Source organism: Pseudomyrmex gracilis, unplaced genomic scaffold (genome assembly GCF_002006095.1).
Source record: "Pseudomyrmex gracilis isolate BER0280 unplaced genomic scaffold, ASM200609v1 scaffold_221, whole genome shotgun sequence".
NCBI lineage: Eukaryota > Metazoa > Arthropoda > Insecta > Hymenoptera > Formicidae > Pseudomyrmex > Pseudomyrmex gracilis.
Genome location: NW_018020805.1, coordinates 21,157 through 40,489, shown reverse-complemented (window position 1 = coordinate 40,489; position 19,333 = coordinate 21,157). Strand labels below are relative to the sequence as shown.

The following is a 19,333-nucleotide window of genomic DNA, read 5'->3' as shown; positions in this document are numbered from 1 at the left end:
AAGAAATAATTGTTTGTAGTTTACAATACAGAGAAAAATAATTTTTTGTAGCATTAGATCAAGTTTTAATTTATTATTCGAATACAATACGTGTATTGCGTATACTTGGCGCCTGTTCTTTTTTTTAAAAAAAGTTTTTGAGATATCACACATTTTGTATTTTGTAATATTATTGGAAAATTTTTTTCTCGCCGGCATTCATTATATACCACTGCGATAAAACAATACGTTCTTCACTCAGTTGTTGTTTGGCTGGTAACCGGAAATTATTATATAAATGACTTACAAAGTTCAAATAATTTGCGTTCATTATTTATACGACTTCAAAGTGTAACGATACTAGCGGCAGTACGGATCCGTCTTTCAATTCGTAAATACTTCCTTTCAACTTTTAGATACTTAGAAATTACTCAGAAAATTATTTGTATATTGTGAACAAAAAATCACATAATGAGTGTGAGCAGTGTTTATGATTATTTTATGATTGACTCAGCAGGTAAATATTTCTCATTAATTGCGTCAGTTTGTTTTTTTATATACATAGTGTTCTCAAAATTTTAATGTACATATAAATGCTGATGCCTTTACTTTTGACACGTACTATGTAAAAAACTTCTCTAAGTTATATATTCTCAGAAGGTTGTAGTTATTGCTTGTTGTGTATTAAAAAAGATTATTAAAAATAGTCAGTGCTCGGTGTCTTGATAAAAAATAATGTATGTAAGTGCGCGTACATAATTTTTTATTTGCTCAAATCAATCATTGTAAAGTAACTATTTGCTACAAAAACAATTAACACTCAGTTTGAAGAAATAATTTTTAGAAATAATTTTTGACGGTATTTAACTATTGTTGTTGTTATAAAAAACGCATCTTGACACAATGCTTTTCCAACAAAACTTTTCGTGCTACACAGTTTTATTAAAAAAGAATCGTGTTTGTATATTACCACAAAATGTGTAATATCTTAAAAAACTTATCTTTTCAAAAAAAGATACGAACAGGCGCCAAGTACACACACAACACGTATTGTATTTAAATTAAAATCTTAATTCAAACTGTTTTTTATTTATACAAGTGAGACTAAAATGAAAGTGACTAGTTTTGACGTTTTTAAAATATTGCTCCGTGAAAATCTCGTCTCTTCTCAAATATCTGAATTTTGCGTATTTAGAGACACAGTGTGCTCACACGTTCGAGCGCGATTTTGTTGCGCGTGAACTTGGCGCGAGGCACTGCCGTGTCGTTTGATATTTATTAATTTATTATTTGTTTATTATACAATTTAATGTATATATATATATATATATATATCAAAATGTGTAATATTTACGAGTTAAATGCTTATTTGTACTATAACTTACGGTTTATACGAGCCTACATGCTGGGTATTCGTGTAATTATAAATATAGTTTAAAAAGATCTACTGGCCGAGATGTCTTTTTCGGAATAAAGGTTTTACTTTCCATAAGAGGATAAAGTGAATATTTCACATATTCGTGATGCAAATATTATTTAAATTCTCGAATTAAATACTTCACTTGGAATGTTGATGTGTATTAAATTATACGATTTTGAGAAGGTTTAAAACTTATTTATAATCTCACAAACACCCAATATATAAATAAAAAGCGTAATTCTTAGTTTGTTTAATGAGTATTGCATAGAAAAATGTGTTTTAAATATTTTACTGCAATTTTATTTGTAGATCCGGTCACGCGTAATTGGGCGTTAGTAGAAACGCCTTTGATGCTACTAAGTCTAACCTCTGCGTATTTGTATTTTATACTTTACGCCGGACCAAGTTACATGAAGTATCGACAGCCATTTAGCTTAAGAACCTTTATATTATTTTATCTAAAAGTTCTCAAATTAAATGGTTGTAGTATTTCAAATTCTTGCTAATGCATGGCTGGTACACAGTTATATATCTGCCAGCTGGTTTACTAAATATAGCATAAAATGTAATAATAATAGTGATTTGACGAGTATAAATGGTTTTAAGGTATGTTTTTATGTTAAGTATTGATAAAATTATATTGCTGAACTAAAAAACGTAACACATATTTGTTTGTAAAAACAATGTACTTACTACATTTTTTTTTCACACTTTAAACATGTAATAATTAATATTTTTCAAATTTGTACATTTCAGGTAATAACTATTTCATGGTGGATATTACTATTAAAACTAATTGATTATATCGAAACGTGTATATTTGTTTTATGGAAAAAACAGGACCAAATTTCTACTTTGCATGTAGGTATATTATCATGCAAAGTAGAAACTTGATTCTGTTTTTTGCATGTATATCATCATGTGTTTAATGTCTTTATTGGATGGTATTTTCTCAAATATATAGTGGATCCCAGAACAACATTTGCGTGTTTACTTAATTGTTTTATCCATGGTATCATATTATCGTATTACTTCATTGCAGCATGCAGCACAACCTCATGCAACAAAAAGTATCTATTTTAAAATTTTATATTACGAAATTACAAATGGTAAGTTCTACATTATATACAAGTAAGGTATGTATATACTACGCACATGTATCATATAAAACGAAAGTTTTCACATTACATTTTACAATTGAACTTCATACACCATAATATTGTTACTACCTGTTCACTTAATTAGACGAATTTGTAATTTAATTAATTTTAACTTCCTATGATAAATTTATACACAACAACAATATATTTTGAAATTATAACCTCTAGATAATATAAAGTATTTGTATAATATATCATTATAAATGCGTGATTATTAATATAGTTTCTATTCACAACATTATAGACGCAGTTTGTTGCGCTGATATGCTATGGACTACAGGCTTTTCTAGTTCCAGAATGCAAAGGACCACAACGAGCAAAAGAACTTGTATTCGCATTCGTATTTCTTTTGAACTTGCTACTATTTCTATATTTATTTTGTGACTTTTATAAAAAGACATATGGCACAAAACAGAAACAGAAAACTGCAAAACACAAAGAATAAAATTTTTGTATGTATGTAACAAACAGGGTTGAGAAGTAACACGTTACTTGTAACGTCGTTACCGTTACAGTTACTTTGTAAATGTACGCTAAAACTAGTGGCCGTGAGAATTGTAAAAAAAATACAATAAGATATGGAGATAGCCGCTTTTCTTTATTTTAAATTACATCATTATGACATGTTATATTTGTGAGTAACCAGCTTTTTTTTACTAACATTCAATTTACTAGCCAGTTGTCTTTGCGATAGATTTGGATTTTTATCTAAAAGGTTCTGCAAATCTTTATCTTTAAACTTCTTTCTCTGCATGTGAGATAAGTCCATGCGTTTTTCGAATTTTTGCGGATTTCTCATGGTTTGTAAACGTTTCCAAATACATGATTGTGAAACATTCAGTTTCTTAACCAGTTCCCATTGCGATGTATTTGGGTTTTCATCAAAAAGTTTCTGCAATTCTTTATCTGGAAACGTTTTTTTCAAATCTGAGTGTACGACTTTTAATTCAAAATTGCCACGTTCAAATTTGCAAAACCACTTTTCGCATGGTTGGATAAATGGTGCAGACTCACGATAAGTTTACTTTTTCAAAAAAAATAAGAACAGGCGCCAAGTACACGCACAACACGTATTGTATTTAGATAAAAAAGTTTTTTTTGCACCGTCAACACTTCCGATATATATTTTTTTTTATCAACTGTTTTGAAACTTGGCACAAAATAACTACAAACTATATAACCTTAACTTTATCAAGTAAAGATACGTTGATATGGCAGTTGGAGCAAACACAGTTGTTGTTGTGTAAATGTGTATTGTTCATTTGAAAAATACAAAAATGACGTATAGACGTTTCGATCTTCGATTATTTAGGTCTTTATCAATATTTTAAAAACAAATGTAAACGTTCGTCGCAAAAGATACATAACTGGAATTAGTAAAAAAGAATTTATATAATAAAAAAACTTACAAGAATATGCGGTATGGTGTTGCAAAGTAAGAAGAGTGTTGTACATGTTAGAGGTGGAAACGACAAACAACATTCTTATACAGTGGCAAGTGGCGACTGAGTGGATCGAATAGTGACACAGTTGAGTTTAACGAAATAAAAAAAAATAGTCTACATGTTTGTAACGGAAAAAGTTAACCGGATGAGTTATCAACAAATAGTAAATAAGATTTATCTAAATTTTTCGTGTCGCTGTGTAGATTAAGACCTCGACTTTGATTTTTGATGTGCAACGTTTCAGACATTAGGCGCTTGTGATCTTTCGTAATCCAAAATCTCAACGCAATCCCAGTCAAAGTCATGAGAGAAGTTGATTCTGTGCTCGGAGTTATGACGGAACTTTGGATGGAGATTCTGTTTATGTGATTCATGTGTTCTTTTATTCTGGTTTGCAACATTCTACAAGTCTGACCTACGCTTTCTTTTTGTCCAGACTTCTATTTTATTGAGAATTTTTCAATTCTTAAAATTTATATAGGATGCTGATTTTGCATCTCATATATGAGAGACCTCGAATACCTCCCTAATTAATTTTAAAATATTGCGAAAAAAAAAACGAATATTGCGAAACTAACTCCAAGTGCCTCGGTGGCCGAATAGGAAAGGCGACGGAAAGCCGGAGATTCTAGGTTCTACTTCTGGCTGAAGAGTTTTGTTTCGCAATATTTTAAAATTAATTAGGGGGGTATACGGGGTCTTTCATATATAAGATGCAAACTTAGCATCCTATATGAACTTTAAGAATTGAAAAATTCTCAATAAGAAAACTCACGTGTAAGATTTACACGTAAAACACCTACATATGTATACACATATATATACACGAATATCATCGCAAAAAACTTCCAACGAATGCCGCTGATTGACTGAATTTACATATACTTAATGGTTTAAATAATTAATAGTGTTAAGATTTTGAAATTTTAGTGAAAAGAATATATATATAGTAGTAAATAATAAATTTACAGATTATTATATATATAGCTACTTTAATTCCCAAATACATAAAAATTTAAATGTAATATTATTTTTATTGTGTGTGTGTGTATAAAGTTTATATTTTCTATCGTTTTATTTTTTATCGTTTTCTATAATTTACTGTATATTCTGTTATTTTCATTTTTTGATCTACGTATGCAAACAATATCGGCAGGCTTTCCACAAGATTATTTTTTTGTTTTACTAGTACAAATACAATTTACGATATTTATAAAATGTTTTTGATTGTCTATATATATATATATATATGTATAAAAGTAACAGAAATAATATATTACATATAACATTTGTTAGTTTCAATTCTGGTAGTCGATTTGTCTCTTTTATTGTATTTTTAACTACATGAGATATAAAATTACTAATTTAAAATTAACATAATAACAACAAGACAACAGAAACAAATACAGTATAGATTTGTAATATTTTCTCTCATCAAAATAAAATTTAAGCGCAAATTTTTAATTATAATTGCGCTTCCTTTTGTATTAACAATTGTACAATATTTCGCAATAAACCGACACATGTTTCAGACACATTGTAAAGATTGAACGACGATCAAACTTCAGAACTGTTTAAGTACAATAAACATAGTAGAGATAATAACTAGTTGCAGATTTTTTACATTCTTAAGATAGTAAGATCTCATAATGTTTTGCCCCATTTTGTAGATGTAAAGTTACGTATTTAAAATTACTCAATAAATTTATTTTTCTTACCTTTTTCTCGCCACAGTTTTGTTACGTCCTAGAGACTCTACGATTCTCTTTTCTTCGCAACGTGACGCGTCGACATCCAGATAAACCTCGTTTTTTTTTTAAATCAAATAAATGGAAGTAATAAATAACCCGACCAAAGTTTGAAACTCAGACTCCACCCTGATAGGAAACCATTTACAAAATTATGTGACAAAATCTTGCACTAAAATTGTAATTTGCTATTATACAGACATATTTGAAAAAATAGATGTAAAAACATTGATCTTTTCTAAAATATTTGTAGTTGTTTGCAAAATTACTTTCCAACTACTATTTCGGCAAAAGAATAACGATATGCGAATCATCTTAGCAGTATATTTGCAAAATTAATTTTACAAAGAAATTGTCCAATAATTGAGAAAAAAAATTCAGCTATGTTATGTTTCAAATATGTAAAAATATAATTGCATATGAAGAAATGCAAGAAATTGTCGTCACTCATGATGTCACATTTGTGCAATATTTTCACAATTTGCCTGTTGGAGGTATATACTGTGAAAATGCATAACGACTTTTTTGCAATTTTTGACAAATATTATTTACAAAATTTTATTTCGACAAAACTGTTGCGTTATGGCGAATCATCTTAGTGCAATCATTGCAAAAACGTCGCCATTTATGATGCCATTTTTGTGCAATATTTTCACAAATGTGCCTATTAGGGCAACAACGATACGGAGCGCCAACCGAAACTGTATCGGCGCTTAAAAATATCGACCGCTACTAGCAATGCGACGAAAATTTTCTTTCGAAATGATAGCAAAAAAGGAAAATTTTTTTCTCTAAATAACTCTGCAAACAGACCCCGCTTATCTCCGCATCAAAAAATACTACGCTCATAAAAAATAGAGCAGCGGGCGCGAATAGAATTTTATCATTACCCAAGAAAACAATAAAACTAAAGTTTATTTAATAGAGAATTTTAAAACAGTCAATAACAGCCATTCGCTGGGTGTTATTTGCGATAATATTTGTGTATATATGTGTACACATGTATATACGTGTTCATGTGTAAATCTTACACGTGAGTTTTTTATTGGGAATTTTCAGTTCTACAATTTGTATGGGATGCTAATTTTGCATCTCATATATGAAAGATTCCAAATATCCCCCTAATTAATTTTTAACGTATACACGTATATATATGTATATGTACACATATATATACACGAATATTATCGCAAATAACATCCAACGAATGGCTCTTATTGACCATTTTACACATATTCATTGATTAAAGTTATTTGTTATCTTGTAAACATCCAACACTCTCCCTTTTTCCTCCTCCAAAAAAATCAAACAAACTGTCCAAGGTGAGGCGATATATCGATAAATGCCGATCGAACAAACTCCACAACTAATTAACAAATAAAATTTCGAACAGCGGTACTTGGAGGAGAGAGAGCCCCGAATCTTCCGCTAAGATTGGAAGAGCTCTGCGGGTCCTAAAAGTCATCATTCTTTCAAAATTTTTAAAGGAACAACTTGGCTGATGCCTGGATCAGAGTTGTCTCCGAAAAGAGTTTGAAGTGAGTTTAAGTGAAGTGCGAACCACTTGCGAACCGCAAAACACTCAACACCAAAGCCGTACGGGCCCTAGCTTAAGAGAAGACTACCCGCACCTCAACTAAATAAGTCTTAGCAATTATGATTATTATTACAGAGGTTCCACCAATCGCGAGAACTTAATCTAATATCAAGTTAATATTTGAAGACACACGCTATCGTACAACCAAGTTAAAATATTTCTTCAATAATTATTATTTTGTACAAAAGTTACTAAGCATTAGTACGAGTGACAAATAAATTCAATTTTTTAATTTTGCATCTTTCTTTTTCTCTTTGTCGACGGGATTTGATTGAAGGGGCAGTCCGCGACAATAATTGCAAGAAGTGGCCGATTAAGAGATCGTCTCTCCTTCTTCAATTGACTCTGACCGAAAGAGCGGGCCACGATTCTAATCACGGCCAACATTGGATCAGGAGATCGCCCCTTTCCCCGGCACTCATCTTTCAAATATTACAAAATCAAATAATAATAAACTTGAAAAGTGACTCCGAACATGAATCTCGAATACAGAAACATCGTCATATAGAAAAACGTCTTAAAAAGAGAACAAAATACATCTTTTTCGTTTACATGGAATTTCGACGCTCGCGTTCCAATCGTAAGAACTAACGGCATCGGTGCAACGAAAGATTGCGACGAGCAGCAGCTCTCGCCCACAAAGAAGCGGAGCCAAGCAGGCCCATTATCAGCAGTCCCAACTACAGCGGACAATAGCTGCAGTAACAATAATGACAATAATAACAATGGTGACAATCTAGCAAAATTAATAGACGACGTCAAAAGAAAAACTGTTTTTAAAAAATATTTAATGCAAAAAAACTTGACGCAATTGCATCAGATTGCCGTACAAAGAAATAATTTCACTATAGTTGAAGAGCAGCCGCACCTAGTAGTTTTACATTCTAAATATTTTTTATATTTTTGTTGAAATGCAGCCGCGCCAAGTTTCTAAACAGTTAAATAAAAAAAGTTATATCGGAGATGTTACCAGTGCGAAACCAGCACGTCGCGATGGACTGCTCTGCGCCCACCACGGTCGGAAGTATTGCCAGAGTCTGATTTTTCTGCATTTGTTTATACGTCTTCTAAATTACTTGTCTACTTTATAAATTTATTAATTACTACGTTTTATTGTCATATAGAAATACATTTTTTTATCATTCTATTTTCATATCACGTGACTACTATTGCTAACGCGTTGCAATTCGGAAAAACTACCGGAAACATATTTCTCCAGAATTTTCTTTCAAAAAAGAAAGATCCAGAGAGAGAGAAAGTAACAATTCTGAATACTGTTTACAAACTTATATTTTATGTAAAACAGAAATAATATAAATATAAATTAAATATATGTATATATATTATGTATATATTATATATATAATACTTACTTAAACCTAAAAAAATTAAATGTTAAAACAATTTTAAAAAATACACAATATAAGTATTTGTTATAAATTCTACAAAAAGAGTGACAACATTTCTATTAAAATGTTTTACATTGAAGTCAAATCGTCATTATCATTTATACTCATGTGAAAAGAGTCATATAAATACGATCGCACTACGTCTCTTGTTTACGTTTTACTCTTTCCTTTGGCAGCAATGTCAAATTTAAATTCTCAGTTGCTATTTGACTTCTCATAGCTACGTATCGGTATTCCCTTTATTACAAGACTTTTTATCATAGGTGGTAAATACTTTTACAACAAATGCAATAGATATTAAATCGGTCATAGTGTAACGTCACAAACTGTGTTTTTTATCATCGTAATGTAAAGCAGATATACAATGGCATATTCAACTGACTTGACGAGTGAAGCACCTACATGTAGTGACAAGCAGTATCAATGCGAAGTAAGATGTTTTCTTTCTACAAATATATTTATAAACAAAATATAAACCGATTTATAAGATCACAGGCATAATTATTATCTTTATTCAGATATGTAATATTTTTTTTTTAAATACCACATTTTTGTAGGAGCATTATCAAACTCATCATAGACAAAATAATACATACGTATATAGTAAGTGTGATTATACAACTAACCTTTCTCAGAATTTAAAGCATCATGCAAGAAATGACTCCGTAGTGGACTATTGCGTGGCAAGTTTTTCAAAGATATGTATGACAACAATTAATAAAATAATTTATAGCGTGTTAATCTATACTGTTTTATTGTTTAGATATGTAATAAATATTTTTATACAATTTCCGAATACAAAGATCATCAAAATGTTCATAAATTCCCGATGTCAAATATGTTTGCATGTGCTATATGTAAACAACAGAAGTTTCAAAGCTTTGGTCATCTCGTTTTCCATCACAAAACAAAGCATTCAGGTACGAGTTGCAAGGTGAGTGTATGACATATGTTTTCTCTACAAATGTATTAAAAACGAAAAAAAATAACGATTTGTAAAATCACAGATGTATATATAATTCTTCTACTTTAGATATGTGATGCCGTGTGCGAAAATAAAGCAACCTTGTTATGGCATTATACCACGTATCACAAAAAGAATAATACATATGTATGTAATAAATGTGTTTTCACATCTAGTCTTCTTTACCTCCTAAAGAAGCATGCAATATATAATCATTCTTATGTTGTTAAGTTTTGCTGGGCAAGTTTTTTAAAGATATGTAAAAAAACAATTATCAAAATAACATGTAGCGTGTTAATAATCTATAATGTTTTATTTTAAAGGCTTGTAACAACCATTTTTTTACATTGCACGAATACAAAGTTCATCAAAATGTTCATAAATCTATGACGTCAAACATGTTTAAATGTAGTATATGTAACCCCGAAAGAGAATATATTTCGTTTCATGAGTTGATCGACCATCACAAAAAACAGCATTTCAAGAAACCTTGCGACGTACGTTAAAAAAATAAAAATACATTTTATGGAGTATAGGAATAATAACAGTCTGTGTAATAACAGTAAAATTATAACAATTACATACAATTTTACATTGATCATAAACTGCTTTCTTGATATTCAAGTGTAATACGAAAAATAGTAAGATCAAAAAGTAAAAGCCAAACGCTGATTGTACGTGCAAAAAAGTTTTTATTGTACAAAGTAATACACACTGTCGAATTCATATTAGTTCCAAAAAAGTATATCCAATGCTTAGATCACATTGTAAAAGCAACTTTTTTTTTTTTACATCTGAAATTTACAAACTACTTACAAGAATGTGTGTATATTAAGATAATTGCGCAGAATGCGGCTTTGAATCTTGAGTAAGATGTTTTGTTTGCACTTGATTGTTACTTATATAAGCGGAAAATAACGTTGTTTTTATATAGGATGTATACTAAAACTGTGTTGTAAATTTTCGAATTGATTTGTTTTACAATTTGTAGTACTTTACACGTTACAAAGTATTTATAGCACGTACATTTAATATATAGTTTTTAATGATCTTATTTTTTTTTTATTATATACTTATATAAATGTTTATTACATTTTTTTGAAGATGAGTGACAATATTTACAAAGAAAAGGAGAAGTTAGACGAACATCGATCTGTGTTTTTGGAACGGTCAAATACTTATGACGAAGAGAAGATGGAGGTAGATGATCATCAAGTTGGTTATTCAGTACACCAAAATACTTATGAAGAAGATAAAGAGAAGTTAGATAAACATCAATCTGTTCAATCGGCATGGCCATATACATGTGCAATATGTGATGAAGAATATAATTTCTTTGTTTCTCACGTACTTCCCGTTCATTCAAGTGTGGCACTGCAACACGACTGTTCAATATGTACTTCAGCATATGTTAAGTTTCGGAACCGAAAATCCAACTTATCCTCTATTTGTGACAAAAAAAAGGAAGAGGATGTATAGCGACCTGTTATTATGCAATAGCCATTCGATTGTCAAATATGCTATGAACAATATGTTTACTTTTTTTCTAACGTACTTCTCTAAATGTAACTCAATAAGTACAGCAATATGTATAGGAATATAAATATAAACGTGAAAATTGATTATAGAAGTGTACAATTATCATATAGTGTAGCACATGCATGCTTATATGTAAAAAGTATTCAGAGTTTACGTACAAACTAAAATTAATATGATTTAGAAAATTTTATAAATTTTATTATTGTAACATATTCTATAATATTATATATCATCATGTAAAGTAGTATAAAAAATAAACCATTGTAGCAAACGTACAAGTGAAGCTTATAAGTTTCATGATAATAAATAAACTACACTGATTTCACACATCTTGAAAACAATATATAAATTACCTAAAGTAATATATTTATGTGATATATTTGTGAAAACCTTATATAATCGATTAACTAAATTGCATCAAAATGGTTGTATAGACATAGTACTATACAACCTTTTCGCTAAAAAAAATCGATTGATCTTGAAGCGTTGACATGAGATGGATAATATGTATTTTTTTCTTTATTGTTGAAGAAACTGTGTATTATATAATTAAANTAAATAAATTACTATTACTAATATTAAAGTAGTCGTAATATTAAAAGTTTAGTGAGCACTGTAGCTACTTTAGAATTACTATACTATTAAATATATTTAAACATTTTGTAGTACAATGTTTTTTATAATTAGATTTGTATACACTTGGGAGTAATTGTCCATCCACCATATGTATAGTAATTACTACATTACATTATTATAGTATATAAAAAAATTTTTATACCATTCTATTTCCATCTCACGTGATACTATAGACAATACGATGCAATTCAGAAACACTGAATCATGGATAACAGATTTCTCCGGATTTTTTTCTCAAAAGAGAAAAATACAGATAAACGTGTTAACAATTCTAATCATCATTTTCGAACTTACATTTTATGTAATTCAGAAAATAATATATATATACAATACTTAATTAAACGGTAAACAATTATTTAAAACAATTTAGTAAACATACAAATAATGAATATTTGTAATAAATTCTACAACAATAGTGACATTTTTACTTTTCAAAAAAAGATAAAAATAGGCACCAATTAAACGCGCCACATGTATTTCTAAAAAAAATTATTACTATATTATTATACTACATAGAAACTCTTTTTCTACAAAATCTAGTCTACAAAAAAATGATATCAGAAAGTAAATTCCTAGGAATATTGTATGTTTATATATTGTCACAATACAAACTGAAATAGTATAAAAACGGCTAAAAATCGAAAACCCATGTGGAACTCTTTTCAAAATAAGAAATATTTAATGTAAAAAACTTTGGCTCGGCTGCACCGAAAAGACACAGCACGTATACGCGAGTTATTCACTTTACATATGGAAGTTTGATTTCATAATAAATCAATTAGCATAGCTCTTCAAGTGTAGCAATAATTGTAAAAATAATTTATTATTTAAATATTATTCAATAGAGTATTCAAGTAAGTTTCGATATTTTTGAGAATTATCGTTAGATAATTGTTATTTTTATAATGTTATTTTATCGAAAGAGTTTAAAAAGTACATACTTTATAATTGTATGCTTAATAACAAAAAGCTATTGAGTAGCTACAACATCAAATTGAATTTTAGTTCAATATACCTTTCGGTGCAGCCGCGACAAGTATTTTGCATTAAATATTTTTTATTTTGAAAACACTTCCACATAGGTTTTCGACTTTTGGCCGTTCTTTACTATTTTATTTTGTAACAATGTATACTCATACAAGATTTCTTTTGCGCTACTTTCTAATATCATTTCTTCTGTAGACTAAATTTTGTAGAGAAAAAGTTTCTATGTAGTATATTAATATAATAATATTTTTTTTTAGAGATACGTGTGAAGCGTGTACATGGCGCCTTTTTTTTGAAAAGATAATTTTTTCGGTACACTTTACAATACATAATCACAAACAGTTTTTTGGTACTGTAATAAAAAAATCTATATTTAATGTTCTGAGAACCGACATGTTTTTGATCGACTTTTTTATTTTAAGAGCGAGAACTTTTTTGTCAATGTCATGGAGGTGAGTGGCGAAAAAGATGGCGCCATTGTCGAGTCCCTAAAAGGGCTTCCGGTCCGAGAAAAAATGACATTTCTTGTTTTTGGTTTTGTTTTAACTAAATATCATTAGATATTGTTAGAATAATTGTCTAACAACATTGTAGAGTAACAATTTTACAAGTAACATATGTAAAGACATTTTTATACTACAATTATAGGTCAAAACTCGATAAAAATGCATTATATGTCTTCGTATCAATTACATGTCAAGGCTATTTGAATTACTTTTTCAAATTACATCTGCATTGCAACGCGGTATGTAATAAAAAATTATTGTGAATACTTTCAGGAGGAATCGTCAAAAAATATTTCATCGATTGTTACACATTTTGTTTCATTTTGTTATAAAATGTACGGAACATGCTATTTTTACTTAGGTATCAATGAACAAATCTGATGTTCTTTAGAGCAGAAAGTTATGTCCACGCAATAAAACACTTCTTTACACAATGTCCCGTGCACGATACGGTTGTCGAGAAACGTGTGCGCCGGAATACCCATAGTGCGCGCGTCGGCTACGAGCAGCGTTGCTTTCGCTCGTTCCCCTCTATCCACTCTACTCACTACTATATGTATGTACGGACATTAATTACAACAGATTTAAGCTAATTAAGAGCTGCAAACATTACAAATTCCAAAACATTATCTAAACCAATTCAAAGGTTTTAAAGGAGCTTCCGATCTTTTAAAGGTTAAAGAAAAGTAAAATGTCCTGAAATTTAAAACTACCAACGCGAAACAGTCATTGAATGCCTAAACGCTAGATAATATTGAAAAAGAAATAACTTACTACATTACAAAATCTTGGCGCAATTGTATCAAAAACTATACATCAGACTGACTTGTAGTTTACTATAATTTTTTATGCAGACCACCAAGTTTTTTTGCATTAATAAGTTTAAATAACGTTGTTCTTATATGAGATGTATACTAAAACTGTGTTGTATATGTTTGAATTGATGTGTTTTACAGATTGTAGTACTTTACACGTTAAAAAATATTTATACCACTTACATTTAATATATAGTTCTTAATGATCTTATTATTTCTTTCATTATATATTGGTATAAATTTTTATTACATTTTTTTGAAGATGAGTGACAATACTTACAAAGAAAAGAAGGAGTTAGATAAATATCGATCTGTTCAATCGGCATGGCCATATACATGTGGAATATATGATGAAGAATATAATTTCTTTGTTTCTCATGTACTTCCTGTTCATTCAAGTATAGCACTGCAACACGACTGTTCACTATGTACTTCAGCATATGTTAAGTTCCGGGACCGAAACTGTAAATTATCCTCGGTTTATGACAAAGAAACAAAAGAGGATGTATATCTGTATAAAACAAAATATATAAAATACATTTTTATATCATTCTATTTTCATAGTACGTGACTACTATTGCTAATGCGTTGCAATTCGGAAAAACTACCGGAAACATATTTCTCCAGAATTTTCTTTTAAAAGAGAAAGATACAGACAAAGAGAGGGTAACAATTCTGAATACTGTTTACAAACTTATATTTTATGTAAGACATTTGATATTTTATGTTTAATTGAGTTCCGATTACATTACCTTGTAGTATGCGTTTCACTGATGAATCTCTAATGTCGTGCAACCAAAATTTTTTGTCAGAACTTGTTATAAATAATGATTAAAAGTGCTGAAAATGGGTTTTTTGCTTCTATCGGGGAAGAACTGCTAGTTAGGAAAAAAAGTTCTAAATAAAAGTTGTAGGTATAGAAAATATCTTTCGTTTAAGCTATCAATCGAATAAATCGAGCAAATATTTATCGAGATAAATGCAAAAAACACCCAAAAATGAATGTTTTTTTACTTGTTAATAATCTTTGTAATAATTAGCAAAAAGCTTTGAAATTTATCAAAAATATGACTTTTGCTACCCTTAAATAGTGTGCACAATTTCAAACCGAATCATCATATAGTTTGTGAATAAATGCAAAACATTCAGTTTTGGGTGTGTTTTGCACTTATCTCGATAAATATTTGCTCGATTCATTCGATTGATAGCTTAAACGATAGATATTTTCAATACCTACAACTTTTATTTAGAACTTTTTTCCCTAACTAGCAGTTCTTCCTCGATAAAAGCAAAAACCCCATTTTCAGCACTTTTAATCATTATTTATAACAAGTTCTGACAAAAACTTTTGGTTGCACGACAATAGGAATTTATCAGCGAAGCGCACACTACAAGGTAATGTGTAATCGGAATTCGGTTAAACATTTTTGCACAAAAAGGTGCTTTTTTTCTCCTATTGACTGGACTAACCAAAATCTCGCTCGACCCGCGCACTTGACGCTCGCATCTCTCTGGGTCACTGTGCCAGGAGTTGACACACAAAGTGTCATGTGTCGGTTACGTCATTCCTCAAGAATTCGACCGAAACCTAAAGCCTAGGACGTAACAATGGTAAGGTATTTCGAAGGGTCGATGGTGAGTCACAGTTTTATCGCCACCCGTAGTTTTTCTGATACTTAAAAGAGAAATGGAAAGTTCTAGAATCTACGCATTGCAACTACGCTAGACACTCTACACTAGGTAATGGTCACATAACAATCTATGTTTTATATCATCGTAATATAAAGCAGATATACAATGGCATATTCAACTGGCTTGACGAGAGAAGCACCTACATGTACTGACAAGCAGTATCAATGCGAAGTAAGATGTTTTTTTTCTACAAATATATTTATAAACAAAATATAAACCGATTTTTAAGATCACAGGCATATTTATTATCTTCTTTCAGATATGTAATATTCTTTTTGAAAATACCACATTCTTGTGGCAGCATTATCAAACCCATCATAGACAAAATAATACATACGTATATAGTAAGTGTGATTATACAACTAACCTTCCTCAGAATTTACAGCATCATGCGAGAAATAACCCAGTCGTGGACTATTGCGTGGCAAGTTTTTCAAAGATATGTATGACAACAAATATTAAAATAATTTATAGCGTGTTAATATATACTGCTTTATTTTTTAGATATGTAATAAATATTTTTATACAAGTTTCGAATACACAGATCATCAAAATGTTCATAAATTCCCGATGTCAAATATGTTTGCATGTGCTATATGTAAACAGAATTTTAAATTGTTTTCTCATCTCGTTTTTCATCACAAAACATGGCATTCAGGTAACATTTGCCAGGTGAGTGTATAACATGTTTATATGTAGTATATGTTAGCCCGAAAAAGAATATATTTCGTTTCGTGAGTTGATCGACCATCACAAAAAGCGGCATTTCAATAAATCTTGCGACGTACGTTAGACAAATGAAAATAAAGTTTTTGGAGTATAGTAATAATATCAGTCTGTGTAATAACAGTAAAATTATAACACTTACATACAATTTTACATTGATCATAAACTGCTTTCTTGATATTCAAGTGTAATAAGAAAAATAATAACATCAAAAAGTAAAAGCCAAACGCTGATTGTACGTGAAAAAAGTTTTTTTTTGTACAAAGTAATAGACAGTGTAAGTCGAATTTATATTAGTTTCAACAAAGTATATCCAATGCTTAGATCACATAGTAAGACCAACTTTTTCTTTTTTACATCTGATATTTACAAACTAATTACGAGAATGTATTTATTGTAAGATAATTGCGCAGAATGCGGCTTTGAATCTTGATTAAGATGATTCGTTTGCACTTAATTTTTACTTATTAAACCGAAAAATAACGTTGTTCTTATATAGGATGTATACTAAAACTGTGTTGTAGATTTTCGAATTGAGTTGTTTTACAATTTGTAGTACTTTACACATTAAAAAGTATTTATAGCACGTACATTTAAAATATATACTTCTTTATGATCTTATTATTTCTTTTATTATATATTTGTATAAATGTTTATTACATTTTTTTGAAGATGAGTGACAATACTTACAAAGAAAAGAGGGAGTTAGACGAACATCGATCTGTGCTTTTGGGACGGCCAAATACTTATGATGAAGAGAAGATGAAGGTAGATAGTTATCGATCTGGTTATTCAGTACACCAAAATACTTATGAAGAAGATAAAGAGAAGATAGATAAAAATCGATCTGATCAGTCCGCATGGCCATATTCATGTGGAATATGTGATGAAGAATATAATTTCTTTGTTTCTCATGTACTTCCTGTTCATTCAAGTATAGCACTGCAACACGACTGTTCAGTATGTTCTGCAGCATATGTTAAGTTTCGGAACCGAAGATCCAAATTATCCTCCATTTGTGACAAAAAAAAGAAAAAGGATGTATATCGACCTGTTATGCAATAGCCATTTGATTGTCAAATGTGCTATAAACAATATGTGTACTTTTTTTCTAACGTACTTCTCTAAATGTAACTCAATATGTACAGCAATATGTACAGGAATATAAATATAAACGTGACAATTGTTCATAAAAGTGTACATTAATCATATAGTGTAGCACATGCATGCTTATATGTAAAAACTATTCAGATTTTACGTACAAACTAAAATTAATATGAAGAGTAGAAAAACAGCCGTAATATAATTCGAAATAGTGAAAATAGATCTTCCGGCTATGACCAAGATTGAGGGGATTTGAATAAATTCAAATTGAATCCAAACGGAGATCAGTGGAACGTTTCGATCTTTATTTTTTAGATCATCATCAGTTTCACTGGACAGAACAAAAGATACAAAGAAATTACAAAAAAATATAAAAATATAAAATTATACTATATAATTATAATTATATAAATGTGAAATAAGATTATGAGAAAATATAAGAATAGACAGGATTAATTACAATAATATACATTATAAACGCACGCTATTGAAAAAGAGATAAGCAATGTCAAAATAAATCGCAAACGTACACACATTCAAAGACAACGTACCTATTTTCTGTCATAGCCGGAACGTTTATTTTCATTATTTTGAATTATATTACGGCTGGTTTTTTACTCTTAATTTTACGCTGACCTTGATAATGCGTTTATTACGAGGAATATCGACCTCGTTATTTGATTATATTTACAAATCTTTTGATTACGATACTTACCTATCCTTAAAGCGATGGATCAATTTAAATAAGAAAATTATCAGAATTTTGGGTAAACTTCATTTTCTTTTTTCTTGCAAACGTTCAAATATAATACCACCGCATATCAATAATGTTTTTAAATCAAACTGCATTAATTTTTCGAGTCCAAATTTTTCGCGTAAATTGCATATATTAAAAACAGTTTTTGCGGTAAGAATTGTTAATTTAGAAATTAGAGACGCTTATTTTTCATTGCCACTACTTCGCCGCGACCTGTCACATCTAACTAATTTTCTTTCTGCGAGCTTGCCCACTTACTTCTGGAGCAAGGTTTTTGACACGCAGACTTCTTCTTTTTGCAAATTTAAAGTTTATCAATTCAAAAAAATGGACAGAAAAATAATTTGGCTTATGAGGAAGAAGACTGTTACCAATTATAATTCTATAAAAAACGTCTCTTACTTTGTAACTCGCCCTAACAAGTGACATTGATGGTCTCTCTTAATTTTGTTACTCCTTTAACAAGTTTCGCATGGGCAAATCAATTATTAATAATATTGGTATTGAGCCGGCTCAGGTGGAGGGTGATTGTGTAAGAGCGTATAATTTGAGGCAAAAATGGTTTGTCAATCTCACAGAAAGTGACATTCCGGACACAGTGCGCGATCTTCTCGCTTTAGGCGAGAGGATGTCAAAAATAACATTAGAAAATCTGACCAATCTTTGAAGTTTCATGTACGCTTGCTCACTTCCTCTTCGCTCCAAGTCAGAAATACCTTGTCGAATCGACGTCGATTCGACGTCGATTATACTAGTCGATCGACGGTTGAAATTTGTAGTCGATTCGACTTAAAAATGGACACGAATTTCGACCAATTATTGACAAGTCGATTTGATATCGATATTATG

At 30.0% G+C, this 19,333-nt stretch overlaps 1 protein-coding gene and 1 long non-coding RNA gene across 2 annotated transcripts; both read left to right on the top strand.

Moving 5' to 3' along the window:
• Positions 1-375: 375 nt before the first annotated feature.
• LOC109858743 lies at positions 376-2,721 on the top strand. The gene is made up of 3 exons (XR_002250647.1): positions 376-496; positions 1,709-2,005; positions 2,156-2,721. It is a non-coding gene; the product is annotated as an uncharacterized LOC109858743 (long non-coding RNA).
• Positions 2,722-9,528: 6,807 nt separating this feature from the next.
• Positions 9,529-11,201, top strand: LOC109858740 (zinc finger protein 92-like). The gene is made up of 4 exons (XM_020436286.1): positions 9,529-9,692; positions 9,792-9,962; positions 10,046-10,219; positions 10,827-11,201. Exons 1-4 carry the CDS (start codon positions 9,588-9,590, stop codon positions 11,199-11,201), a joined length of 825 nt encoding a protein of 274 aa, XP_020291875.1. The 5' UTR covers positions 9,529-9,587.
• Positions 11,202-19,333: the final 8,132 nt, after the last annotated feature.

Excerpts from the sequence above, each read along its gene's own strand:
- LOC109858740 (XM_020436286.1), top strand. The coding sequence starts at position 9,588 with ATGTCAAATATGTTTGCATGTGCTATATGTAAACAACAGAAGTTTCAA. Across the intron at positions 9,693-9,791 it reads ATTCAGGTACGAGTTGCAAG|ATATGTGATGCCGTGTGCGA; the intron begins GTGAGTGTATGA and ends CTTCTACTTTAG. Across the intron at positions 9,963-10,045 it reads ATGTTGTTAAGTTTTGCTGG|GCTTGTAACAACCATTTTTT; the intron begins GCAAGTTTTTTA and ends TTTATTTTAAAG.